This window comes from Falco peregrinus, chromosome 10, assembly GCF_023634155.1.
Source record: "Falco peregrinus isolate bFalPer1 chromosome 10, bFalPer1.pri, whole genome shotgun sequence".
Lineage (NCBI taxonomy): Eukaryota > Metazoa > Chordata > Aves > Falconiformes > Falconidae > Falco > Falco peregrinus.
Window position 1 is genome coordinate 1,634,603 of NC_073730.1, and position 27,829 is coordinate 1,662,431.

The 27,829-nt window shown below is 39.4% G+C and overlaps 2 protein-coding genes across 10 annotated transcripts in view; both read left to right on the plus strand.

Annotated features, from left to right (window-relative positions):
• ASPM (assembly factor for spindle microtubules) overlaps positions 1-6,229 on the plus strand; it is a 30,468-nt gene extending 24,239 nt beyond the window's left edge. For all 7 annotated transcript variants that reach the window (XM_055814969.1, XM_055814972.1, XM_055814973.1 and 4 more), the window contains 7 exons: positions 155-304; positions 2,165-2,356; positions 2,794-2,986; positions 3,449-3,603; positions 4,497-4,673; positions 5,647-5,819; positions 5,899-6,229. In XM_055814969.1, coding sequence (XP_055670944.1) covers positions 155-304; positions 2,165-2,356; positions 2,794-2,986; positions 3,449-3,603; positions 4,497-4,673; positions 5,647-5,819; positions 5,899-6,004 — 1,146 coding nt within the window. In that variant the 3' untranslated portion in view covers positions 6,005-6,229. The remainder of the gene's footprint in view (positions 1-154; positions 305-2,164; positions 2,357-2,793; positions 2,987-3,448; positions 3,604-4,496; positions 4,674-5,646; positions 5,820-5,898) is intronic.
• Positions 6,230-6,367: 138 nt separating this feature from the next.
• On the plus strand, positions 6,368-24,556 carry F13B (coagulation factor XIII B chain). Of its 3 annotated transcripts, none has more exons than XM_027793358.2 (12): positions 6,368-7,404; positions 9,133-9,333; positions 9,848-10,033; positions 10,462-10,638; positions 10,772-10,948; positions 12,629-12,808; positions 13,141-13,239; positions 14,977-15,159; positions 17,002-17,205; positions 17,721-17,903; positions 18,613-18,854; positions 24,538-24,556. In XM_027793358.2, the coding sequence occupies exons 1-11, from the start codon at positions 7,323-7,325 to the stop codon at positions 18,822-18,824; spliced, it is 1,884 nt and encodes a 627-aa protein (XP_027649159.2). In that variant the 5' UTR covers positions 6,368-7,322; the 3' UTR covers positions 18,825-18,854; positions 24,538-24,556. The 3 variants fall into 3 exon arrangements, with proteins under 3 accessions (XP_027649159.2, XP_027649158.2, XP_027649157.2); XM_027793357.2 differs by lacking the exon at positions 24,538-24,556 and adding an exon at positions 19,344-19,827; XM_027793356.2 differs by lacking the exon at positions 24,538-24,556 and having other exon boundaries at positions 18,613-19,827.
• Positions 24,557-27,829: the final 3,273 nt, after the last annotated feature.

Genomic DNA, 27,829 nt, shown 5'->3' on the forward strand with positions numbered 1-27,829 from the left:
AAGGTATCTTGCTTTGGTTCTGAGGTAATGATTTCTGAGGCGATACGTCAGAATCTAATAGTGTGTTGCTATGAGCTATGGTCTTTGGATACACAATCGGCTACCTCTGAGCATCAGAATTAATGATGCTCCTTGTTTGGTTTTCCTTATACAGATTTCAGAACAGAAACAAAAGAAGAGACTGCTTTATTTTGCAGCAGCTGCATATCATCATATCTCTGCAATTAAAATTCAAAGGGCATATAGGATTCACCTCATCTTAAAACTCGCACAAAACCAGATCTCGTCTGTTCATGTGATACAGGTTAGTCTACCCAAGGACAAATGACTTCAGACTATGTTACACAATTTCTTTTCTGTCAGCTAAGCTGTCAACTAAGTGTCAACTAAGACACTGTAGTTCCTTCACATATGAAAATAAAGCTAGGTTACAGAGACTGTAATTTATTAAATAATACTGCTTATACCCTGCTAAGCATAAGAGTGGATCTCAGTAGGCTCTGGAGGCTTAAGCACTGTAAAGACAAGGATGGTTGGGAAAGTTTGTTTCCTTCAGATTCTCAAGCTTGCTAAAGGAATCTTGAGGTGCTGTCTTAGCCTGTATCTTTACATCCTAGTGGAAGCAGGAAAGGTTAGACATGACACCCTGTAAGGCTTATGAAATGAAGAGCATTTATTTACACGAGCATGGGATACAGTGATTTATTTCGTTCTATGTTTCTAACCTGCCAGTGGTACCAGAGCCTGTTAAGGTGCAGCATTTTTAAAGTAATCCTGTTTTACTTCTCTAAAAGAGAGATTGAAAATCAGGTCTGTATTGCAGCACTGCTTATGAGAAAAAATCATCTGCAGGTCTCTAAACTGACCGCTAGCTTAGTGCCGATAATGGAAGGTCAGCATTAGAGAAACGTAGAGACCGAAATGGAGGGAACCCTGAAACAGCTGTTTTCTAGTCAAGGATTTATGGCAAAATTTGCTCTGCTAAGTCTCCATATATACAAATCTGTTATTTGTCCCCATAGGTTATGCTTTCCCCTTAAGGCAAGAGCGAATGGGTGGAAGAGATTTTTTGCTTGGATTTGTCTCCCTGTCTCCCTTTTCTGTATATAAATGGGAAGAAACAGAGCTGGGAAATGAGAAAAGTGGAGTGATGATTCTCCTTAAAAGCCAGACAAGAGAAAGAAAGCTCGGGCAGAGCAATGGCAGACCCAATATAAATTGGGAGGGGACGGCTGGGAGCAGCCCTGCAGGGGGGCTCTGGGGGTGCTGGCTGGCAGGAGCCAGCAGTGTGCCCTGGCAACCAAGGGGGCAAACCCCATGGGGGGGCATCAGACACGGCGTGACCCGCCGGTCAGAGGCGGTGATTGTCCTGCTGTGCGCAGTGTTGGAGCGGCCTCAGCTCGAGTACTCTGTGCAGTGCTGGGCCTCCTGTTGAAGGGTGTGAAGGTCCTTGAATGCCTCCAGAGGAGGGAACTAAGCTGGTGCAGGGGGTGGAAGGCATGTCCCGTGAGGAGCGGCTGCAGCCGCTGTGTTTGTGTAGGCTGGAGAGAAGGAGGCTGAGGGGCGACCTCCTGGCTCCCTGCAGCTCCCTGAGGAGGGGGCGCGGAGAGGGAGGTGCTGAGCTCTTCTCCCTGGGGTCCAGCGACAGGACACATGGGAATGGCTCAAAGCGGCGCCAGCTGAGGTTCAGACCGGCCGTTAGGAAACAATTCTTTACTGAGAGGGTGGTCAGACCCTGAACCGGCCTCCCAGGGAGGTGGTCAGTAGCCCCAGCCTGTCAGTGTTTAAGAGACAGTTGGACAGTGCCCTTAACAATTTGCTTTAACTTTTGGTCAGCCCTGAAGTGGTCAGGAGGTTGGACTGCACGATCATTGCAGGTCAGTTCTCACTGAAAATACTCTATTCTGTTCTACACAGAACGCTTCCTAACTGCTCCTGCCTAAGATTTCATTTTGCAGTCTGGCATTTCAGCTACCCCAAGGCCAATCAGGGCTGTGTCGTGGTGGTTTATGTGAGCACTAGTGATGTTTATAGTGCCTACTGCATCTGTCAAACTTCTTGTTAAAATAGTTCTTCAGTTTTTACCGATGCTCATTTATGATGGGGAAGAGGGACTTTAGGGAAAAGTCCTATATAAATAAACAGGTACTTTAATTTTAAACAGAGGTGGTTCCGAGCCAAAATGCAACGCAAGAGATACCTAAGAGATTATCAAAGGATTATTCAATTACAATGTGTGATTCGCGGCTGGCTAAACCACAGAAATAATGCAGCAACCATAATCCAGAGAAATGTACGAAGATTCCTTGCCTGCAGACGTAGGAGAAAATTTGCAGTTGGAATAATTAAATTTCAGGTAAATACCTCTTATAAGAAAACTACAGTATTTTTTTTCTAATTTTGTTTTTAATTCTTGATTTTTCTGATGTTTTTTGGGGGGGAAGAAAGATGTTTATTTTGGTTGGTAAATTCATCAATTAAATTGCAAGCCAGGTCATCTTAAGTGTAGACATCAAAGCTAAATGCAAACAGATCAGGAAGCAGTATTAAGCAGATACTGGCTGGGGTGACTGGGAGCGTGTGTGGAGTATGTATGCATGTTTGGTTTGGTCTTTTGTCTTGAAAGTCCAGTATTTGGAAGATGAAACACTGAATGGTAATTACTTTAAAATTAATCACCAAGGTAATTAAATACTTTGTCAGACTTGTGTAAAATTGTTTTGGAACGGTAATGGAAGTTCTATTTTCTGTTGTTCACAACTTTTTTCTCTTTGTGAAATTCCTTTTCTGTAGGCATTGTGGAGAGGATATTCTTGGAGAAAGAGTAACGACACAGCAAAAACTAAAGCTTTAAGATATCGTTTAGTAAAGGCTAATGAAAAGAGCAGAGAAGAAAACAAACTGAGCAACAGAACTGCAGTTGCTATTAAATACCTTCTAAAATTCAAACATCTCTCTTACATTCTGGCAGCATTAAAGCATCTTGGTGAGTGTTTTGTTTTATTATAACTGATAGATTTCCAGGATGACAGAAAATGGAATTTTTCAGCCAAGAATAGTCTATAATAATATTTGGGCTTTCTGTGTGATTGTGAAATGGAAACATGTTGGAGAGTACGATGGAGGGTTTCTTTCCAGACTAAAGTTAGCATATTGATTTAAGAACACTATTAAAATGGTTATGTAGAGAAAGGAGATGCTATATGATTGCTCTAATTTCCTGGAAGTTCTGGTAATACTATGGCTTACATAAGTCACTTATGTTTGCCTATCAGTACACGTTCTCTGTGGATTGTTTTGACTGCTTAATTTTTTTTAGTAATACAACTTCAAATCAGTAATTCTGGGTTTTTTCTTTGCAGTCCTACTTTAAAAATAAGATTAAACCCTGGTTTGCAATGTTTGAGCTTCACAGGTTGTGGGTTTTTTTCCCTTTTAATTATCATAGAGGTGGCTACCAGGCTGTCCCCACTCTGTTGTGAAAACATGGCCCAGAGCAGAGCGATCTTCAGTATTTTTGTTCTGATTCAAAGTTGCAACCGGAGTGTTCCATGCATGGAAGTGATCAGATATTCAATTCAGGTTCTACTTAATGTTTCAAAGGTAACTTTAATATTTTCTTTTGCACATTTATAAGCTGGATACTACTTTATTGTAGTATTTATTTATTCACAAAATTTCTGAATCAATTTGTAACAACAAAAGTAATATTTTTGAATAAAAAAAAAACAGTTTCTGAATTTTAACTGTTATTTTGGAACCAATTATCTACTTTGCAATAATTATGATTTAGTTTTGTTTTGGCAAAAGAAAATGATTTCATGGGCTTAAAGTAATAATTTTACTTTTAACTGATTACATTGCAAGGTGTCCCAAGTATTGCATGAAACTGTAGAAATGCAAAACACTAATAGTTATGGTAAGCTGTGAAGTTTTTTTAAGGTAGAAATGTATGTGTTTGAGAAGACAGTCTACTTTTCCAAATTCATGTCATAGAATAGACTGTATTTACACTTTCAATTTCTTAGAGAACTCATTTTCACAAATACTTAAAGCTGCTTCAGTACTGTAGTTATTAACTACGGATCCATTGCTCTACAGATTTTTACTTTGAAATTTCAAAAATGCTTGCTAAACACAGTTTTGGATTTTAGCCATCCTACAGGCATTTACATTCAAATTCCTTTTATTTCAGGACAAAAAATTAACACTCAGGCTAAACTTATTTTTAATTTCTCTAAACTTATTCTAATTTGTTCTTTTATTTTAAATGTAAAATCCAATTCTGTGGGTTTCTAAGCAAGGGGGGAAGCACAAATGGTAGCTTTTCGTAACCTGTTACAATGATGTAATGTACAGAAGTGATTTTTATTGCTTGGATTCCAGATCAGCTACAAATTTAATCTAGGGTAGAATATTTTGCTTTTTCCTCTAACCTGAAAGATATTTTAAAGATCTGTCTATATAACCTCTCCTGTCTCATTCTTGTATAACAGTATGAAAGAACTACTCAGGCAGTTTATGAAGTAGAAAATTCTATAGATACATTACTAGACCTACTGCAAACATACAGAGGGAAGGCTGGGGACAAAATTTCAGAGAAAGGAGAAAGCATTTTCACAAAGACCTGTTGCTTGCTGGCCATCCTTTCAAAGGACTCAAAAAGAGCTTTGGTAAGATTTAAATTTTTGGGGTTTAATAATATGATTTAATATGCTTTTCTTGCATGTTTTGGTGGTGTTTGTAAATTATTTTTTTCTCCCTTTGTACCATACCTATTAGGGCTGTAATGTTAATTAGGACTAAACTCTGATTAAAAAAATGCATTTACAAGATGGTGAAAACACTGATTATTCTGTGCTTTGTGTGTCCTGGTCACCCAGATCTATTGAATAATATCTGATCCTGCAATCCTTGCAAGATTATGATATTGCAATCCCTACTTTCCACTGGGTTTTGATTACTTTCTATTAATTGCTTAGCATTAGACATAGTTTAGTTGCCACTTAATTTTTATTCTATTTCTGAAAGTTTATCGTTGTTTTTCAAATGAAGTTGAGATCTTTATTGTCAGTAAAAACTGGCCATACAATTGTCCGTGACTTGCTGTTTGTGTACTCTATTCTAACAGAGACATTGCCTGTTTCTGAAAGAAATTTCCTTTGTTCATATCTATTGCTAGAATCCCTCATGAGATTATTAGGGTAGTCTGGGTTCTATGCTATAAATTTACTAACCGTGTATCCATCAGATGTCAGTATTTAAGTTATCAAGTCACCTCTGACCACTGCATTGTTCTTTCATTGGTATGAAGACAGGTACAAACACTAATTTATGTCTCTGTCCAATCATTGGAGGCATATGCCAATGACATGTGAAATTTTGTTTTAATGAGAAATTATTAAAATCTGACTTGTAAGAACTTGGATTTTCTGAGATACGAAGTTGCATATCAATTAAGTATTTTGAAAGCATTAGGCCACTGACTTGTAGGTGTGCTTTAAGATGGTTTCACTGTACTTGTGGATAAAAGTTCAGCTTAAATTATAAACATTCAGATTTTATTGACTAAAACAGTTTTCTTGATTTGTTAAGTTGCTTTCCACCTTCTAGTATTGACTCTGTACTGTTTTCAACTTCTCTCAGGAAATCCGAAGCATGCCAAGAGTTGTTACTTGCATTCAAAGCCTGTACAAACTGACAGCCCGTAAACACAAAATGGATGCAGAGAGAACACTTGTGAGGCAGAAAATAAACACACACTTAAGTGGAACCAACTTTGTTCCAGTAACTCCTCTAAGAATAAAAACAGTTTCAAGGTAAGAGCTTAAAAATGACTCTGCTGTTTTTGCTGTGGCGATGTTGTATTTTACTAACAAGCCACTAATATTTTCACAGAATTAAACCGGACTGGGTTTTGAGGAAAGATAACATGCAAGAAATTGTGGATCCTCTGCAAGCAATTCTGATGGTGATGGATACACTTGGTATTGTCTGCTACTGAAATGTAAATGATGTATATGAAAATGTATTGTACAGCATGTATGTAGTAGACAGATAAACGATTTTGAAAGAAAGCAAGTTAGTGTCAAACTACCCTTTGAAATTTTTTTCTGGATTGCATTTTATATTTTGTAACCTTTTTTGTATTGCATAGAGCTTTTAAAATCCTATTTCATACTGTTACCAAAAGCACTCTTACAATAAATTATAAGCCTTGGAAATTTCACTTGTGCAGTAATGTATTGGTATTACACAACTGTGGATCTTACAAAGAGCATGGTATTCCTCACTGATTAAATACTGTACAATTCTATTAAAAACAGTTGTTTGTGTGGGACAGTCATGTTGATCTGTGATCTGGAGAGGGATAGTCTGGTTTTCAAAACTGGCTACTTTTGGGGGGAGCTCGAGTTTACTTTCTTAGGTTTTGAGGGATTGTGTGTGACTGCAGGAAAAAAAATTGTTATAATTCCTACTTCTTTTAAACACCACAAAATTACAGCAGGGTGTTGTAAGGGTGAATTTGGTGATTTGTGAGTGCTTTCTTCCTATCAAGTGAGCAGGACATACAAGCGTGCATCTCATCTGGCTGAATAGATGGTGCTCATCACAGCAGCTCCCTTAAATTCTGTTCTCTTGTGCCTTGGAATTGTGTTTTCTTGGAGCAAGGCCAAGAAAATACCCCCAGATTTAAAGACTATGCTTTCCAAGGGTGGAATACGATGCTAAATCAACTGGTAGCCATTAGCCAGTTAGGTGCTAATGCATTGTCAAGAGGTTCTTCTTTGTTTGGTTTTGTTTAAAAAAAGACACAAAATGGGCTAGCTGTAGACAACAAAATGCAACAGGCAGATAATAGTAGTGGCTGTGTTCTTCATGGAAGAGCCCCCAGAATGAATAACATACAGAATGCAACTGATAGGGGTAGGCTGGAGGAGGGAAGAGTTTTCAGTTTCCTTTTATTTTGGCCAAGGTAAATAATCTGATAACAGAATGCCCTTTAAACTTGCAACTGAGGAGGTTCTGAGGGGAACAGTATTCAGTTAATTTAAATTGTTCCATAAGCTTGTTGCCTGGTTTCACTGTAAAAAGATATGTTGTCCTCTTTACTGGTGTAAAATATACCGAATGGAAGTTGAATTCTGCAAGTCTGGTGTTAGGGTATTTGGAAAACTAAAATGAATGGAAGTGTTTTCAGTGAAATAAGTTGTTAGAAAATACTGCGGACACTAAGGCATTTGTGAATTCCTTTAAAAATCCAGTTAATTATTTACAAAAGTAATACTTCGTGGAGTTTTCACAAGTGGTGGAAACTGTTCATGGAGACGGTAATGAAGATGAGATTTAAAAGCTGTTTTTTCTTCCTAGTTATGATGTATTCAGGCAAACTCTTTGCAGAAGGTAAATACACCAGATTCTATTGTTAATCAATGTACATTGGATCTAGAACTTGTGGTCTAAGTAACTGAAGTGCAATGTCTTTCATATCTTTACCAAGGGTAAACACTGCTTTTGAAATACATTTTTATTGTGATGGCTGATGATCATGATTCAATTGTCGCTGTAGCTCAGGGCTACAGATTCATGTCTAAACTTCAAAGTAATACTGAAAGGTTCAGACTTTTGTTCAGAAGAAAATTATTTTAGGATGTATTTAAGTGGTATTGAGGCACTTACACAAATTGCATTTTGTACTATGAAAACATTTTATGTATTGAAGTGTCTTGGTGGTTGAAGTGTTTTGGCTTTACCACAAAGCAAGGGAGTGGAAGTTAAATGGAACCTGCAGAAGCTAATCTAGGGTGGGTTTGCATTTCCTATCCCTTTTTTCATCGGCACTTAATTATTGGGTTTATATAGTTCCACCACTTGAACTGCAAGTTCACAAAGCTGTGGACTGTATATGAAGGTACATCCATTAATTGAAAAGGTGTCCCTTTTTTTGCATTTCATTTTGTATCTACTAATGTATATTCAACTCCAGCATATTTGTTGCAACTACTTCTGTCTTCACTAGAGTTTTGTCCTTATGCAAAGCAGTTGAAATTACACTGATACCCTTTGGAAAGTCAAATGAAAGGTATGTAGGTAGCAACCATTTCTGTCTTAATTACCTAAAAATCTTCAGTACCCCCAGGTTTGTTTGCTTTATTTAGATGTGATACAGCAGCTGTGTGAGGAAGGGAATTATTTAAAAAAAAAAATTATCTTGGCATTTTTTATTTATTAAAAACACTAAATTTGCAGAGAATTCTAGTAAATGCAGTAAATTCTAGTCACATTATTGCGTGAAGGAGCAATAGTTTGTTATTTCGGTTCTAAAATGTGTAGGGTGAATGCAGCAGTGCCAACTTGTGGGATAATTCTGCCCAATTATAATGAGATTCATAGATGGTGATTAAGTTCGTAAAACTTGATTCTTCAGTATTCTCGTAATGCTATGAAGACAATTTTTGAGACCCAAAGGATAATTTTATAAGAAATCTGAACATAAGTATTGTTTCTTTGTGGTGGGTTTTGGTTTTGGGGTTTTTTGGGGTTTTTTGACTTAATACCGTATTCAGCACAACTCCCCTTAAAGGTTTTCTCCTATTATTGGTTTGTGTGTTTTTTTTAATTACAGTTCTATTTGTTCTTTCCTTAACCTCCATTTCTTCTTTTCTGGTGACTGTTCTTAAATTCTCTTTCTTCAGTGTGTTTAACCGTTGTATTGCCTCCTGGCAGCTTGTCTCGCTGCTCTGGTAACGTTTGCTGAACTGAGGCGTGATGGCATAGCTAATCTTGACACTGTGGCCATTGGATCTCTGAGCAGGCATCGGTATGCTTACGCAGCAAAGGGGTGCTTATGCTTACACCTTCTGGGCTAAATGCTCAAATACATCAGTTTTGCCAGTTCACGTTAGGAAGTTTTGTTCTGCAGCTGATACTCCTGTGAATCTGAAGAACAAATGCTGATATAATTGTAACATGTCTTAACTTCAGTGAGTCTTACAAGACCCTCCATGCTTGTAAGTAGTCATTCAGCTGTTTGAAAGCCTGGTCAATCCAACTGATAGTAAATAAATTAATGCAAAAAAGTTCATATCTGGTCTGAGATTTTTAGTGAGAAATATATTTGTCTTTTTGCAGAAAAACCTTGTGATTTGCCACACATAGAAAACGGAAAGATTGCCCAGTACTATTATAATTTCAAAAGTTACTATTTCCCTATGCGTAAGGAAAAAAAACTTTCCTATTCTTGTATGGTTGGTTATACAACAGAAACTGGGACCCAAGATGGAAGAATAACTTGTACAGCAAAGGGATGGTCTCCAGTGCCACGGTGCTACAGTGAGTTAGCTTTATTAATCTCGTCATTACTTCTAGCAGGAAACTTTTCTGGCTGGATTTCCTGGAACATACGGGAACAGAAATTGCCTAATAGGAGGGATTAAACGTGCAAGTTAGGACAACAAAGTGAAATTAATCCTTTAGGTATATAAACTACATATGTTTATATGTGGAATAATTTTTATAGTAAAACACATTTTAAAGGGTTTACCATATATATTTTTGTAAGAACCCCAAGAAAGCTGCCCAGTTTCCTTATTTTGGGGAAAACTAATGAATAGTTTCCTCTCAGATGTGTATCCTCTAGAGCCTCCCTAGCTCTAGGTTCCTTGGTTGTCATGCTCAGTGTTATTACTATTGGTTTGGTATATTTGATGATTGTAGTAGATTCCTTCAAAAGGTCCAAGAAACAAGTTAGATCAGAACAGCTAAAAAACCCCTTCTTTTGCTTGTTAGAGAACAAAAATATTCCATTAATTCATTCTTTCTAACCAAACTGTCTCCTTTCATTTAGAAAAATGTAACAAGCCTCTTTTGGAAAATGGTTTTTTTTATGGTACAGAAATGTACTTCAAAATACACGACGAACTGCGATACAAATGCTATCCAGGCTACCACACTCCAGGTGGTGGTACTGAAGCTACTGTACAATGTCGACCAGAAGGATGGTCCTCCCAGCCAAGCTGTGCTAAAACGTTTGGTAGGGTTCTGCATTTTTCTCCTTCGTAAAGTCTTACATGTATCGAATTCTACTGTTTTTGCTGTACCTGTAGGGCCAGACGGCTTGTCTGAGGAGTACTAATGTGGGTTCTCAGCTGTAACTCCTGGGAAGAAGTTGCCAAATTCCACATGCTGCTAGTTTTGTGAAATTGTATACATAAAATTATACGTAGAAGGAATCGCTATAGATGAAATCATGTTGTTTCAAATAAAACCATTGCCATTCAAACTTTCTTCCCAAATGATGGCTTGTGTAACTTGTGTAAACTACTGCATTTGTAATTATATCTTATTTGCAAAGATTTTGCCTTGGATATGATCACTGTTAAGGTATATATAAAGAAAATTTTACAGTAATTGATCCTTTTGTTTGAAGTTATTAATATGCATATGCTTTACTTATTTAAGAGTCATGTCAAGTTCCCAATTTGCAGCACGGCAGCTACTTCACAGCCCAACAAGAGCTTCGACTGAATGAGAGGCTGCTATATAAATGTGATGAGGGGTATCACACTGCAGGAGGAAACACTACAGAAGAAGCAGTGTGTCTAACATATGGGTGGTCCCTTACTCCAAACTGCACTAGTACGTAATGGGCTGGAAAATAATTCTCCTTAAAATGTGATTTATTCCACAAATGAACAAAAATTTTGCAAAAAGGCTTGTTTTAAAGCTGGAGGGGGGGAAGCCTTTTCACCGCTGTGTGTGTTCTTCCTAGGAATAACTTGCTCCTCTTTGAGTGCAATAGCACATGGAGGTTTCTATCCTGTGAAGAAAATCTATGAAGAGGGAGACGTAGTTCACTTTTTCTGTGAGGAAAATTATTCTGTCAGTGAATTTGACTTAATTCAATGTTATTATTTTGGATGGTATCCAGAGCCTCCGGTGTGTGAAGGTACCTTATTTTTATAGTTTTATCATGTCAAATTCTTAGTGAAAGATGAGCAACTTCTTTCATGAAATGCTTTATCAATACAACATAAAAATATGTTTTTTGTACTAGTTTACCACCTAAATAGAAATCAAGTGTTAGCTGACAGGTATGGAGCAGAGGAGGAAGCAATGAGAATAGGAATTAATTTTCATCTGACAATAGAGCAGATACTGTCTGTTGCTGTTGTTCCTCTGGACATTGTCTTCTGGAGAAGCAAGAATCAACAATTATGCAGAAGTTGTTCAGCCCCTGAAGCTCGAGTTTAACCATGTTCAGGTTACATGAAGGTTTAATGAAGCATGTTTAATCCTGCCTTGTGAGCTGGGAACCTGCCTCTTGAAAGGCATTAAAAATAAAATTTGTAACAAGTTTCTCTTGAATTCTTGGGGATTGTGGTACTTTTCAGAGTACAGCCTCACCAAACTATGTATGTTTTCAACAGAATTAACTAGAAAGGTCATTCTGAGGACTGAACCACACCTTTAGCAATCACTGTCGCTTTCTCAATCATTGAGGGATAACGGACATTCTCAGAAAAGAGACTTTCAAAAGAATGAAAGGTCTACTGAGCCAGGTGAAATACAGTATACAGCAGAAATCAGTATAAATCAATAATTAGGCTAATAGAGAACTTACAATATTGTTCAACATACCTTGATTGTTGTAGGTCATTATTTTATCTTAATGTTGTTCCCTTCATCTGAGCTTTAGGAGATCTCACTGCCTCATGGTAACAAAATCTCTGCTTTATGTGTAAGGTATGCCAGCTGATGATGACGGAGGGTGGGACAATCAATCATTTTTATTGGTTTAAGCTAAATCTAAGATAATCTCTTCTCCAATATATTTTTCTCAGGATTTTTTCCCATGAAGTATGTTTTCTAAACAAAATTTAATAATCATTGTGTGTGGGATGCTTGAGATTAAAAAAGTTATATTTAGCCTTTAAAATTTATAGGTGTGTTAAGCACAGTTTTCAGTAAAATCAGTGTTTTATAATTCCTTTATAGCTAATCTTGTAGAAGAATACATGATTGAGTACAAAGGTGAAATTCATCTTCCCTTCCTAGCAGGCACAGTAGTATTTAAAATGCACCGGAATCTCTCAATTAAATGGCACGTGTTGGGACCCCAGCCCTGTAATTATTCTGATGACACAGCAGGATTTTTTCCTGAGTGAGTGCAGAGAAGGTGGGGTGCTCAGGAGTATGAAAACAAGGCCTAAATCTTGTTTTAAGAATACAGTAATCACAAACTTAATTTCAGGATAGGAAATGGGTTATTTTTATTGCTGCTTTTGTAGCATTAGAATTAATACATAAGCTGCTTTAAATATTATATCAATGGAGGGTATGGGAAATCTCTATTTCCTGAAGTCCTTTAAAGAACACTTTATTAAGTCTCTGTGGAGAAATGACAGATTTTTTTATAGCAGTGCAGTAGCGTAATACTTCTATATTTCTTGAATGCAAAAATCACTTTTTTGTTCTGGTTTCCTATTATTTTAAAGAAAATGAGAGCATTTCTTCTGGATCAACAAAAAAATGTTTTTTGAGTGACAGGCTTGCATGCTATATAGTAAAATGAACTGTGTACATGGTTTTGATTAGTGAGAAAAAAATATGCTGCTTTTATTTTCAGATGTAAAAAATAAATGTCCTCCACCACCACTTCCTCCTCATGCCCGTACCATTGCAGTTAGAAGAACATATCGTAATGGAGACAAAGTTACTATACAGTGTCAAAGGACCTTTAAAATAAGAGGATCTGAGGAAATCCAGTGTGAAAAAGGAAAATGGACATCACCCCCTATTTGTATTGGTTAGTACCTTTGTGAAGACTGACAACTGAACTGAAAAGATTCTTCAAACAATGCTTTAATTTTCTGGAGAGCCTCAGTATCCATATCTGCAAAACTGTGTATGCTCTCCTCTGTTCAAATGCTTGAGAGGTAAAGTGTTGCATAATTTGCAGACAATCTGTGTTCACAGTTTAAAGAGAAAGTATGAGCTAGGTGAATTCAGCTGACACCTGTATTGTCTATTTTTCCCCTGGAATATTGATTTTATTACATCTTACAACGCATCAGTGTCTGTTTTGGTATTTGAAAATGAGTTATTTCTGAGAAAACTGGTTCTAAGTTTCTGCTATAGTTATAGGAATGATGGATAAGTGGGCATCTGAGGCACCACCATCAATTGAGGCAGATGCAGAAATGAGAGCAAACAAAACATATCGCAATGAAGATACAGGTAGGAGAACATTGCCTTTCTGTTTAAAAGGGACTTCACTACTCTCCAATGCTATTATAGGTTTTTTATGACAACTCTTACTACTTTTTTGCTATAGTATGTTTCCTTATTCTTGAAAATGTTTGCATGTGCTACAGATGTCAGTGTAGCAGTCTGAATGAATGAAAGGCAGTGGCCTTGTTGCTTGTTCCTGGTGATTGTAAACTACACCTATAAGCTTATTCTGTATTTGTAATTTTATTTCATACCTTAGCATTTACCTTCAGTCATTTTGTACCCTTTCTGTTAATGTTGTTTGAACATGCAAATTCATGAGTATATTGATCTCCTGACCTCCTGCATCAAGATGACCTGACTAGCAGAAGGAGGAAAGGCTGTGGATGTTGTCTACCTGGACCTTAGTAAAGCCTTTGGCACCATCTCCCACAGCATTCTCTTGGAGAAACTGGCTGCTCCTGGCTTGGACGGGTGTGCTCTGTGCTGGGTTAAAAGCTGCTGGAGGGCTGAGCCCAGAGAGCGGTGGTGAAAGGAGTTAAATCCCACTGGCAGCCATTCAAGAGCGGTGTGCCCCAGGGCTCCGTACTGGGGACAGTCCTGTTCAATATCTTTATTGACAATCTGGAGGAGGGGACCGAGTGCACCCTCAGTGAGTTTGCAGAGGACACCAAGCTGGGGGGGAGTGCTGATCTGCTGGAGGTCAGGCTGGCTCTGCAGGGGGGTCTGGGCAGGCTGGCTCTGCAGGGGGGTTGGACTGATGGGCTGAGGCCAGCTGTATGAGGTTCAACAAGGCCCAGTGCTGGGTCCTGCACTTGGGGCACAACAGCCCCACACAACGCTACAGGCTGGGGGAGGGGCGGCTGGAAAGCTGCCTGGCCAAAAAGGACCTGAGCTTGTTGATCAACAGCCACCTGAACAGGAGCCAGCAGTGTGCCCAGGTGGCCAAGCAGCCCGACAGCACCCTGGCTTGTACCAGACACAGTGTGGCCAGCAGGGCTGGGGAAGCGATAGTCCCCCAGTACGCAGCACTGGTGAGGCCGCACCTGGAATCCTGTGGCTGGTTCTGGGCCCCTCACTGCAGGAGGGACACTGAGGGGCTGGAGCGTGTCCAGGGAAGGGCAACGAGGCTGGGGAAGGGGCTGGAGCACAAGGTCTGTGAGGAGCAGCTGAGGGAACTGGGGGCGTTTAGTCTGGAGAGGAGAGGATCTTGCTGCTCTCCGCAGCTCCCTGGCAGGAGGCTGTAGGCAGGTGGGGGTTGGTCTTTCCCAGATAACAAGCAACAAGACAAGAGGAAACAGCCTCCGGTTGTGCCAGGGGAGGTTTAGATCGGATATTAGGAAAAATGTCTTCACAGACAGGGAGGTGATGCATTGGAACAGGCTGCCCAGGGAGGCGGTGGAATCACCATCCCTGGAGGTGTTTAAAAAACCTCATGGATGTGGTGCTTAAGGACATGGTTTAGTGATGGGCTTGGCAGGCCTGGGTTAACGGTTGGACCTGATGATCTCAAATGGCTTTTCTGACCTAACCGGTCCTATGATTCTATGAAATAGAATGCCTGTTTGCAATTCAGTAAGGCAAGTGTAGTGTTTCTGAGAATGAAATTTGAAAAAGAAACAATATTGGTTTACGTTTTCTTTGTACGTAACTTTTTTGCTCCATCTATTATAAGTCTGATACATTTGCCAGTGTTAACGTTGTTTTAAAGATCTAATTACCTATCTCCTTACCTCGTGTCAGAAATGCAGCAAGACTGTACCTCTCCACCTGGGATTAAAAATGGTGGTGTACTCGGTCCGTTACTGACAAGTTACAAAAATGGTTCCTCAGTAGAATATGTTTGTCAGCATTTGCATTTTTTGGATGGACCTAGTACTGTTTACTGTGAGCAAGGAAACTGGACGGAACCACCAGCTTGCTTGGGTATGTCTTGTAAGAAAAAGAAAGTGTCATATGTAATCTAGAAAGGTAAAACTGGAAAGGACTTCTTGATAATCCTTTCATAACTGCCTTTTCTCTTTCAGTTGAGTTAATAAAGATTCCAGAAACATGAAGATGAACCAAAATCAAACACGCCTAGGCCACTCCTGCTGGGTGTCCTCTGGCCTGTTCTTACAAACACCCAGTTAAACAGATTCCTCTGTTTTCCTGAGCGAGCTATTTAGAACATAAAGAATCCTCCTAGGTAACAGGGATAGCTAATTTCTGCTCCCATGTTCTTTCAGTGAATTCCTTCCTACCCTTCATAGATGTTTAGAAGGAATGACTGTAGCCATTGCCAAAATGGCTTTTAGATACAAGTAACAAGGAACACAATGATTTCTTGGACTTACATTTTTAAACCTTCAACCTTTGTTTTTATTATGTGTCTTTATATCTATCATTTCATTCTGGACTTTCTAATTTCTCCATGTTGCTCTTAAGTATGCTGTTCAAAACGATGTATAAAACTTCCATTAGGAATTTATCAATACTAGCAGGAATACAATTTCTGATGCTCTACAAGAGTTGTTTGTTTGCCTTTCTTTCCTTCCTGTAATGAAATAATTCTGGTTTACTAGCCTCCTTTGTTAAATTGACTCACTTTAAGTTTGTAATCTTCTCTGAAAATGCAGATAAACAACCAGTTCAGTTTTAATTACTTATTTTAAAATGAATAAAACGTGCCTTGTCTGGATTGAAACATCCAGATCAACATTCTTGGATCTGAATACTCAAATTCAACAAATCCTGTGAAATAATGAGAACTCATTTCCTATGAGTGTTATTTGTCTCCTAAGCATCCAAATAACCACAATATCCTTTCCATGCTTTCATAGATTTCTTTTGAACCCTTAGCTAATCAGACCAGAGCAAGCACATACTGTAGTTAATTTCAGGAAAATATCCATACCAATTTGTTTTCATGGTGCTGTTATCAGTATGGATAATTTGATGACAGCTGACCCTCAGCAGAGCATTAATAAGGCCTCGATCAGGCAGTGATTCTTGTGAACTTGTAGAAATGCATTTTTATAACTGTCCCCCTGTCAGGCTTTACTGAAGTTGAACAATGGTTTCAAAAGTTAATGAGGTTAACTGTCTAATGGAAAGCTAGGCTACCTGATGTGATCCTGGCACTAAATTTTAAGAAAAGTCTCAGAAAACAATGAAACCAATATTGAATAACCTGAAAAAGCCCAGAGAAGTATACAAAACTTCCAGAAGGTTTTTGGAAGGTCGGTGAATTCTTTTAACAATGGCAAAACAAAGCAAATAAGCAAGGAAAATGAAATTGTCAAAACACTTCCTTAGGTAGTAGTTTAAATTTTACTGTATGTTAACTACTACTGCCTTCAAAGGGCTTACCAAATCTGTCAGCCAGATCTGATGGGTCAATTTTGATGGATGACTATTTTAATTATAAAAAATCCTTTCAAGTTACAGTAAGGAAGTTATTTTCTTCTTGAATGGTAAACCTAGGCTGCCATATGTTTACAAATACTTGTAGAAACCAGGTTTGTTCAGAAGTGTGCGTGTTCTGGGGTTTACTCTTCCCAGTTTAGGCTTTTTTTTTTTTTTTTTTTTAACATGTTATCATGTTATTTTTGTTACTTTGGGTCATTTTTTTTACATTTGCATTCTTTTTTATGCATCTATAGTTCTTGCAATATTTGAAAATATTTTAGAATTATTGATACAGACTCCTCTTTCTTGACCCCTACAAAAGGGAGCTAAGAAATCATGTAAGGTTGCGTTTTATTGAAGTACACTTTTATTTCCTAGAACCGTGCAGTCTTAACGTAACTGATATGAACAGCAACAATATAGAATTGAAATGGAGACAGGAAGAATTAATTTTCCTACATGGCGATCTCATAGAGTTTGAATGTAAACAGGGATACAGTTTTCTCCAGACTACCATTCCCTCTCCTGGACGGACACAGTGTAACCATGGCAGACTAAAATACCCAAAATGCATTATGCAAGGTAAAACAATACTTTTTTTTTTTTATATTCCTTTTTAAATTGATCCATCTCAAACATATCTAGAAACAACTTCCTTTGGCAGTGTGGGCCTAGAATCTGTTGTGAATAATAGATGTTTAGGAATCAACAACACAGCTACCCTTGCACAAGACAGCTGTATTATTAAATATATCCAAGCATGGAAAACCAGTACACCTTCCTTTGACGGTGAAGGCTGTAGGAAGGAGGCAGGAGCTCTTCTTCAAGCCCAGGGAACTCAAAGCTCTGCAGAAAGACAGCTATAAACAATTCAATGTGCCCAAGGATGTCTTATGGTTACACTTAAGCAGGAGATTGCATTCTGCATTTCTTATGGCTGGCATAAAGCTGGAGATTGCATCCTGATCTGAAACTTAATAAAGTAGTAAGAAAGTACACAGCGCTGCTAAATATCTAGTGTTGACAGGCATTTCAAACTGCTGATTTGTTAGTTGCTTGAGCTGAATATTTCTCAGATGTTTTTAATGTTATTCCAGCTCCTACAGAAAAATGTGACTCTCCCCCTTCTATTGTGAACGGAGCTCTTACTCGCCCACCTCTGACCCAGTACGACAATGGTTCTTCAGTTCAGTATAGTTGCTCTGACTATCACTTTTTGGAAGGATCTGAGAGAATCTACTGTTCTGAAGGACAGTGGACTTCACCACCAGTTTGTATAGGTAGGTGTGATAAGATAAATAAGTGTTTATTTCTCTCTGTAATTCATAGAATCATAGAATAGTTTGGAAGTGACCTTTAAAGGTCATCTAGTCCAACCCCCTGCAATAAACAGGGACATCTTCAACTGTGTCAGGTTCCTCAGAGCCCTGTCCAAACTGACCTCAAATATTTCCAGAGATGGGGCATCTACCACCTCTCTGGGCAACCTGTGCCAGTGCTTCACCACCCTCATTGTAAAAAAATTGTTCCTTATATTAATTCTAAATTCACCCTCTTTTAGTTTAAAACCATTACTCCTTGTCCTATCGCTACAGGCCCTAGTAAAACATCTGCCCCCATCTTTCTTACAAGCCCCTATTAAGTATTGAAAGGCTGCCGTAAGGTCTCCCCTGAGCCTTCTCTTCTCCAGGCTGAACAACCCCAACTCACTATATTCACATAGTTACAATTTATAAATCGAGTATTGTCAACTAGGACTTGATCTCACCTTCATTTTTTTCAGGTAGAGATGAAAGTTTTAATAGAAGCAAGTGTAAGTTTGGCTATTCTCTTAAATATGGCATACCTGCAGCATGCAAAAATACAGCGATATAATTTGTGCTATATTAAGAGAATGGCAAATAATTTAGTCTTACTGTAGACTACTCAAAATTATGCTATTTCAAAAATAATCGATTTATTAACACTGATCAAATCTCTCTTCTTTAGAGCCATGTACGTTGTCAAAAAATGAAATGGAGAAAAATAATGTGCTGCTGCAAGAGTTCTATAAGAATCAAGTTTATTTTTATCATGGAGATTATGTTGGATTTTACTGTAAGCAGAACCATTTTGGAGCAGAATCTGGTACAACTTTATTTCAAGTGCAGTGTAAGAGAGGACAGCTGACATATCCGAGGTGTATTGAAAGAGCAAAATAAGTATGGACTTTAGGAAAGCCTATAGGAAAGGTATGTACACGTTCTCAATCTAGTATTAACAGCTGAATTAAGACAGCCTTGTATTTTCAAGACCACTACAGTCAGCTTTGAGAAATGAGTGTTCAGTGGCATTGTTGGGTCTGAGCTGAAGGGGGAGGGAAGTGAAAGTTCTTTGTGGTATGAGGACTGGGAATGCAGCAGAAGGATGTGATATTGGCATACGGGTGGAAAAATTAGGATGAAATAACTTTGTAAGGTTTACAGTGATAAACTTGAGATGCATCACAATCTGGAGGACTTGAACAAAGCACCACAAGGAGAAGCTGCTGAGCAAGTAATGACCTTTGTGAGGATATTTGTGATTTTGATACTATGAGTGCTTTAGTGACTACAGAATATAGCTAAATTGCGATTTAATTTCATGCCCTTCAAATGGATGTTAAACTCCTAATTTTACAGTGGGAAAGGAGAGGCCTATTATTTTGTACATCTTAACAGCACTCGTGTCTCCTTTTGCAGATAAGAAGCCTCTATAGGACAAGGCTTTGAAAGAAAAAAAGCATGTAAAAAAAAAAAAGTTTAAGGGATTGGTGAAAACATTTAAAATTGAAAAATATGCAAAATCTACTGAGTAGGTTTTTATTATTAGAAGAAAAATATTCAAGAAAACATCTTTTGCTAATTGAGAACACTGAAATTATTAAAATATCTAGTCCAGCTACTGTGGATGATTTCCTATGACACTTAAACATTGGTACTTTTGGAGCTCTGTCTGTGAACGTGTGTGACTGAAGATATGAAGATAATCCAGGAAAATGGACAGTTTGCCTTGCATCCATGTTAGTATATTTTAATAAAAAAATCACTATAAGGATTTCTTCTGTATTTTATGTCTAAATCACATCTTTCTGTGATATTGTTGCATGTACTGTGTTCTGTATGGTTTTCCAAGGCTTTGGTGAGTGCTACATGAATAAATAAAAAAAGAAATTAAAGCATTAAAGGAATACAAAACTTCTGCTTATTTAATCAAAACCCAGTCAACCATTTGGTGGGGGAAAAAAGAGGTTGATAAAAATAGCATTTTACATGCTATTTACAATAGCCCTCCAAAATGCTTTCAAAAGATTAAAAAGTCATTGCTTTGTAAAGTGGTATTTAAAAATGAAGACAAATAACAATGAGATTTAGTAATTTAACATAACGAACTTTCAGTGTGTGACTTGTAGATCTGAACTAGATGTTCACTACCGCTTTTATTTCTAGGTTATGTTATGAGAAGCACTTGTAACGTGAGTTGGTGAGTCTTTCTCAGTTAAGAAATAATGTAAGAAAGCAGTTAAACAAAATGATTGGTGAAAAGTTTTTAACCAGTAAGTTTTGGTGTATTGAGTGTTGTTACCTTAATAGCTGCCATTTAGGCTTGCTGTGCATCCAGAAACTATTTGTTCTGAGCCAAATACATAGGAATTCATCTCAGTCTCTTGAGTTTTTACATCTTAATCATTTCTGTGTCTGTGAAAGATAGAAACCCCCCTCTATTTCCTTTGAACGTGAAGGGTGTGGTAAGGTATGCACGTGATATAATTGAAGCTCTCCAGGTATACTAGTCAAGGAGCTCTGTGCTTGATCACCTTTGGTTAGATCAGGCTGAGACCCTAAATCTGTAGCCTTGACCATACCACAGAGATCAAACCGGTTTCCATGATCTGGAAGCCCTGTTCAGAGCAGGGATGGGGGCGTGCTCTTTAGCCAGCACTGTATTGGTGCCCTTCCAGACCTGATGGTGTCAGCATCTTCTCAGTTGTTTCGTAACACTACCCTGTGCTAGTGTATTTAATTATTTTGTTCTTGGTTTTTTTTGCAGCATGTTCAGAACAGCATCCAGGTATCTTCTCTGGTAAAAAGAACGTGGGTTTCTTTCATTTTCCCCTTCTCAATTTTCTTGCATGAATTATTTGAAAACAAACTTTGTTGCTTGCAGTTTGAAATCTCAGGCTATGTTATTTCTGTTAATTAGCACAACAGAATTAAGTGGGGAAAAAATGAGAGTTATAGCTTGGGTTTCAAAATCTGAAAAATCTCAAATATCTGTATGAAAGATCAAAAAAAAGATTTACAATGTGAACATTGCAAAACCAACTGAACACGGAATTCTTAAAGAAGTTAATGAAAACACAGTAAACAATGAAGTTGCTTTTTGGAAGGTAGGGAAGCTTTGTTAATTTCTTTTCTACTTCTTTTCTACTACCTTAATTTTCGCAGAATAAGTTCACGCCAAAGGCCGTGTGGGAAGGTACAGATCAGCTACACGTGCTGCTGTGCTAGCGGGGAAGCTGCTGCAGGCTCACAGCTCAGGCATGCTGTTGTCCTGGGGGGGCTAGGATGCTGAAAGCGCATCTGCCAAAACTCTGTGCTCCCCGCGTCTGGAATGTACAGTGTGAGTGAGGGCCAGTGATGTACAAGCCCAGGAACGTTTCTGACCTCCAAAGTGTATTTGGAAGCAGAGACAGAACTTTTATCTTTGACAGTATTTTCTTATACTTACCAAACAGTGGTGCTAGAATAACTTTCAGAATAACCATCAACATACCAAAGACCTTAATTTCAACCTTTAACAGTCTTGAACTTTGGCTGGCTTTCTGCCTAGGTAGTCATGGAACTGCAGAATAAGAATCAGGTTGCTCAGGACTCTGCCTGAGTTTTTAATATCTTCAGGGAGATGTTTTCTAACCTATTCAAATGACTGTCTACCCTAGTGGTGAATCTTTTTTTCTAATATCTAACTGATATTAGATAATAGATATTAATATCTAACTGGAACTTCTTTTGCTGTGCATTTGTCTCTGTTGTCTTTCATCCTGTTACTATGCATCTCTGGGAAGAGTATGGCTCCATCTTCTCTGTATTCTCCCATTAGGAAACCAAAACCAGAAACAAGGTCTCCTCTCAGCCTTCTCTTTTTAAGAAATATTCAGAAAAGAACGTGGGGTTTTTTTGGTCATATGAGGCATAATAAAAATCATTATTTTATGCTTCTGTTGGTGCCTCTCCTTGTGTAGCAGAGCCTTCCAGTACCCTCAGAATGGCAATAGATCTCAACTCTGACGTTTCACAGTGACAGCAGTGGCTTGGGGGTAGGTAGATGTTATAACATTTCTGCAGCAAGATTGGATTGTGCACATTTCTTCAAGATCAGCCCTTTATGTGTTATCGCAGAATACTTTGGGGACCTTTAAAGATCATCTAGTTCCAGCTCCCCTGCCATGAGCAGGGACACCTTCCACCAGACCAGGTTGCTCAAAGCCCCATCCAGCCTGGCCTGGAACACTGCCAGGGATGGAGCATCCACAGCTGCTCTGGGCAGCCTGTGCCAGTGTCTCACCACCCTCACTGTAAAAAAATTGCTTCCTTATATTCAGTCTAAATCCACTCTCAGTTAAAACCATTCTTCCGTCACAACAGAGAGGCCTTTCCTCTTGCCTTACAACCTCGCATTCTTGTGTTTTTTGCAAACATCAGCTGAAAAGGCATTTGGATTTATTTTTGCAGACTGTAATTTCTGTTTTCCAGTTAAGTTCTCACCTCTGTAGTACATAATACTATGTAGTACATTGTATATAGGCTTTGATCTGGATGTGAAGTTGCAGTTGGGGCGCTTCCTGCAGCAGCCTGTTTTCGGTGCTCTGCACACTGGTTCGGACTGGCACGATTTAACCAAGCTGAACCTGTTGCCCAGTAAAGTTTCAACAACTTATATTGGCTTTAAAATGTTTGATGTACTGAAGCTGGTGGCCTTGTGGCCCACACCTGTTGCCTTTGGGGAGCTCTGAATGAAGCATGAGAATATTTGGTAAATGTAAGAAGACCCTTCTCTCTAAAGGGCACGACTGGGGAATATGGACGGAAAGGAGTTAAAAGTCAGTCTCCAGAACATTTGGGAGTAGAATTCACAGCAATTTCCTGTGTTTTAATAAGTGGTACTTTACTTTCTGGAGTCCTGTTAGGAAGTTTCTGGGTTATAAAGTCACTCAGGTATCAATAGCCTCTGACGCAATATCTGCTATCAGAGGGGGAAGATAGTTGTCTTGGGGGATTTTGGGTAGAGTGGATACAAAAGCAGTGCTACATGACTCAGTGGTGTATAATTTAATAATTTTCCCCCCTTTTTTGTTGTTCTTAGTGCTATGCTAAAAGTGAACATTCCTAAGTGAGGGACCAGTCTTCCTGAAATCACCGGATTAGAAAGTGGGGAAGAAGTGAGACAAAGATTGGACTCAGAGTGAAATCCAAAAAGCTTTGTTATATACTCTTTGTGGGGTTTGTTTTATATTGCAAAACTGCCAGGATTCCATAAACAATAGTGCTTAAGGTCATGTTGGACTAGTATGTAAGAATCTAAAATACAAATAAATGCTATATGCCTCTAGAAATACTACTTGCATGCTTATATTCCTGGTTTTCTCTAAGGAATGTGCTTAGTTCCTTAAAAAATTGTTAATATAGGTTGTTAATATTGCATACTTGTCACTGAGACCTTTGTGGACTTATATTTACAAAAAAGCCAGTCTGCAAGGTGCTTTGAAGTTCTGCTAGTTGTATGATGTGGCATATCAGTGATGATGAAATTCATTTGGTGTATGTAGTCATAGCAATGTCTGTTGGTCCTCGGATGTTATCATTCAGTAAACAAAACAATGCCATGTCTGTTTTTGAAGGTAGGAAAAACAAAGTCAATTGCTATGTTAGTTAATATTGTATTTCACGTTAGTTCCTAGCAGCAAGTGCATGGGGGCGGGGTGGAGGGGGTGGGGTGTGGGGTGGGTGGGGGAGAGAAAAAAGAGAATGTCTTGAGAAAGAAGCTTGTGTAAGAAACTCCACAGAAAATCATCTTGAGAATGATCTTTGTCGTGTGAGGGTGGAACTCAATTCAGTCACAGTTGTCCCACTGGTGCAACCCAGTAAATATAATTTTTTGCCATGGCTAATGAAAAACACAGGCTCTGCATTGACTTGACGGCATGGGATCTCTGAGCTTGCCTGTGTTTGTCTTAGGCTCATTTTAGCTTGTTCAGCTGTGATAGCAATCACCCCCTTAGCTGTCTAAACATGTTTTAGTTTATCTTTAATTTGTAGGATCGTAGAATAGTTTGAGTTGGAAGGGACCCTTAAAGATCACCTAGTCTAACGCCCTGCCCCAGGCAGGGGCACTTTCCACTAGCTCGGGTTGCTCAAAGCCCCGTCCAGTCCAGCTGTGGTTCACTGTGGTGTTCCCCTCCTGCCTTGCTGGCCTCCTTGAGAAAGACTGGTGCTGTCAACCAGAGGAGCAGTGGAAGGATGCGTGTAACGTACTAGTACAGTTTTTCAGTAAAACACTTAAAAATTTGCATTGCTGAGGCTTTCTTGCATTAACTTGGACTATGAATTTTAGCATTATTGGAATAGGACTAACATAACTTGTATTTTTATTAGGCTGTTAAAATCTTAAGCAAACTGATAATAAATTACGGGTTTCACATGCAAGGTGGTTTTGACCATAATAAAATCTGAAGTCATAACACTTGGAAAGCGAAGTGCATTATACTGTACATTATAAACACACCGTGAGGTTTTGGTCATGGGTTTCGTAATGCTTCTGTGTCAGTTCAGTCTGAAATGTTTTGTGAAAGTATTGAAGTCTTTTTGCAACAACTGCATAATTTTATCTGTACAGATTGGATACTGTCTTGCAAGAAAATTGGGAGGAGATTGCACGGACAGTCTCAGGAATCATGGAAGTTAATACAAGTGCATGCAATTTGGAGTGCAGAAAATACCAAGTCTGTTGCAGGGGTCATCTTTAACTTCTAAAGCTTGCAAATGGCACTGCTGAGCCACACCACAGTGCTTCTGCTGTGGATGGGTTGTACTACACGTACAGGTAAGTTATTAAATGGAAGTTTATGCTTTCAACTGATGTAGCTGGTGACAATAAAGCAAAATGAACTGCAAAAAAAATATTAAACTATACCATTTTCTACTTATAGATTTCCTTTCAGAAGTTTGGAATGAGAGTTTCAATTCAGAACTATGTATTTGAGAATATTTGCTTTGTATTTTCTTGTATGAGCTTGCTTCTTTGGCTTGTGCCTGAATTTAATGGCTCTCATAGAGATTTACTACAAGCCCTAACTCACTCAAAATACATTAAACCATAATTCCTTTGTATTTCAATTATGCTACTATTATTCTGAATACATACTATTAAAAATGCATGTCCTGGTTTTGGCTGGGACAGGGTTAATTTTCTGCCTAGCAGCTGGCCGGTGCTGTGCTGGGATTTGGTGTGAGAGCCCTGCTGATAGCACACCGGTGGGTTTGGTTGTTGCCGGGTCGTGTTTATACCAAGCCAAGGACTTTTCAGTTCCTCTGGCCCTGCCAGCGAGGGGGCTGGGGGGGCACGAGGAGCTGGGAGGGGGCACAGCCAGGACAGCTGACCCGAGCTAGCCAGAGGGTGCTCCATACCATGGGACGTCATGCTGAGTGTGTGAGCTGGGGAAGAAGGAGGGGGACACACATTCGGTGTTACGGTGTTTGTCTGCCCAAGCAACCGTTACCTGTGCTGGAGCGCTGCTTCCCTGGGGATGGCCGAACACCTGCCTGCCATGGGAAGCGGGGAATGAATCCCTTGTTTTCTTTGCCTGTGTGTGGCTTTTGCTTTACCTATTAAACTGTCTTTGCCTCAGCCCAGGAGTTTTCTCACGTTTACTCCTCTGATGCTCTCCCCCATCCCACTGTGGGGGGAGTGAGGGAGTAGCTGCATGGTGCTTAGCCACCAGCTGGGGTAAACCCCGACATAAATGAAAGGAGTTATTAAAGGAAAAGACTTGTTCAAGGAAAGGAGCTATTAAAGGAAACGACTTATTCAAGGATAAGGAAGGAAAGGAACTGTTCAAGGAAAGGAACTTGGCCTGTGCAGGATCCTGTCAGGATCGATAGTACACAGGCAGGCCCTGGTGGGGCTGAGCTGTGTACAGACAAACCTGCACGCAGAACCAGCCCTGCTGAGCTGCCCAGATGTGTTGGATGGAGCCCCTGAGCCCCTGGGAAGGCACGTGGGTGGAGACCCCCGGTGGGGATGGTCAAGGCCATGGAGACTCATCAGTGCCCCCACAGCAGCCCCCCTTCCTAGCAAGATGAGCCTGCACACTTCACTGAGCTCTTTGTTCAGAGGGTCTTGCTGTAGAGCGATTTAGTCGCTCTGGGGTGCGAACAGGCTATTTTGGGGGATACAGGGCCAGGGTAGGGACAGGGAACTGGGGAAGGGGGATGCCGTGAGAGGCCTGGGGCTGGAGAGCAGCTGGGAGGTGTTTTGGGTTGCCTGTGAAGGCCAGGCGGGCTTGGGGGAAGTGGGAAGAATTCAGGCTGCCCCTCGGGGTCCTGGCCTGGTTGAGGGGATGAGAGGGAAGGTCCAAGCCCCCAGGGTGGGTGTGAGGTGGTGGGCCTGGGCCAGCTCTGAGGGTCTGGGCTGGCTCGGGAGTCTGTGTGTGTCAGGGGGATCAGGCCCATTGCCCAGAGCAAGGTGTAGGCACAGGGCTACGTGGGCCTGGCTCCACTGAGCTCGGGGCTCAAGGCGGTTCAAGCTCTGCCAGGCGCGGGGAGGGCTGGCTGCTCCAGGCGGGCCGGGGCGCGGAGCGTGGCCATGCCGCGCAGCCAGGCCTCTGCCCTGCGCCTGAGCAAACCAGGCTGGGCAGCTGGGGCAGCAAAGGGGTCGGCCACAAGCCGGGGCCAGGCAAGGGTGTGGGCATGGTGGCAACACCGCTGGCGACAGGTTTCCGGGCACTGAGGCTGGTCTGCTCAGCGGTAGGGTCAACGAGCTGTTTAGACAACCCCTTTGTTTTGAAAGGGCAAGATATTCCATTTCCTCTATTTCCATCTTTCCTTAAGAAAAAAAACAGGAAAACTTGAGCTCAAAGATAAACAGGTAGGAATCTCATAGTACTGATTGGTATCTATCGTTCCTAATTCCATTCTTATACTTCTGTGTTAAGCCACTGAATTAAAATGTATTGCTGTAATTGTGGGTTGATAAATGAGTTATCTCCGTTAATATTCTTCATTATTTATAAGATATAGGCAATATTCAGATCTTTGTGTAAAATATCTCAAACTAATGCAATCTAAATAGCAATATGTAATTAGTGGAACAGTTTGTTAATATAATCGTTGCCATAGGCTGTAATTAACATAAATGTTAATTTCATAACCTTGTAGAAGAGATTATAATTGTACGAACCATCATTGCTCCAAGAATGTTTTCCTCTTGAATGTTGTTCCTTGAAGATGATTGCCATAACCCTTTTGAAATTATAATTATTGTTATTGTACTCATCAGCATTGTTTAGGTGAATATTGATAAAATATTCTGAGAATTACAAGAAGTATTTGAATGACAGCAAAGACACTGTATACTCCCTTGCTACATGATTTACATGGCAAATATAAACACTACTTTGGAAAAGCTAGAATTGACTATCAGTTCTGGAAAATAAAATTATATTCACTTATTTTCTAAATTTTTTAAAATGTATCATTTTTGTACTCCAGGGTGAATAACTTACTTGGGCTTGACTAATGCAAAATATTTTGAAGTTATGATAGGCTGTGAAAATTCTTTATCTTTTTTAGATTAAATGCTTTTATAATCTATAGGTTCTATTCATTTGTGAAAGTGAGTGACTCATAATAAAAAGAATATTATATGCATTTCTCTGCTTCTTGCTGCATCTTGGCTGTGGGATAGACTCATTCCACTGCATCTTGGAAGTGAAGTGTAGGGAATACCCAAAACAGTGCTAAAATTAAACTGAGTCCTGGAAGTAGGAAGCAGTTCTAAGGGTTGTGTATCATACAGTGGTGCCTTTGGTTTTACCATTGGAATCAGCAAAAAAACAACGCCCCAAATAAAAATTGCTTCCCAACACAAAACGTTTACTGGTAAACCTATATGCAGTGAATGAAAAGAA

Excerpts from the sequence above, each read along its gene's own strand:
- F13B (XM_027793358.2), top strand. The coding sequence starts at position 7,323 with ATGGAGACGGTAATGAAGATGAGATTTAAAAGCTGTTTTTTCTTCCTA. Across the intron at positions 13,240-14,976 it reads ATATCGCAATGAAGATACAG|AAATGCAGCAAGACTGTACC; the intron begins GTAGGAGAACAT and ends ACCTCGTGTCAG. Across the intron at positions 15,160-17,001 it reads GGAACCACCAGCTTGCTTGG|AACCGTGCAGTCTTAACGTA; the intron begins GTATGTCTTGTA and ends TTTATTTCCTAG.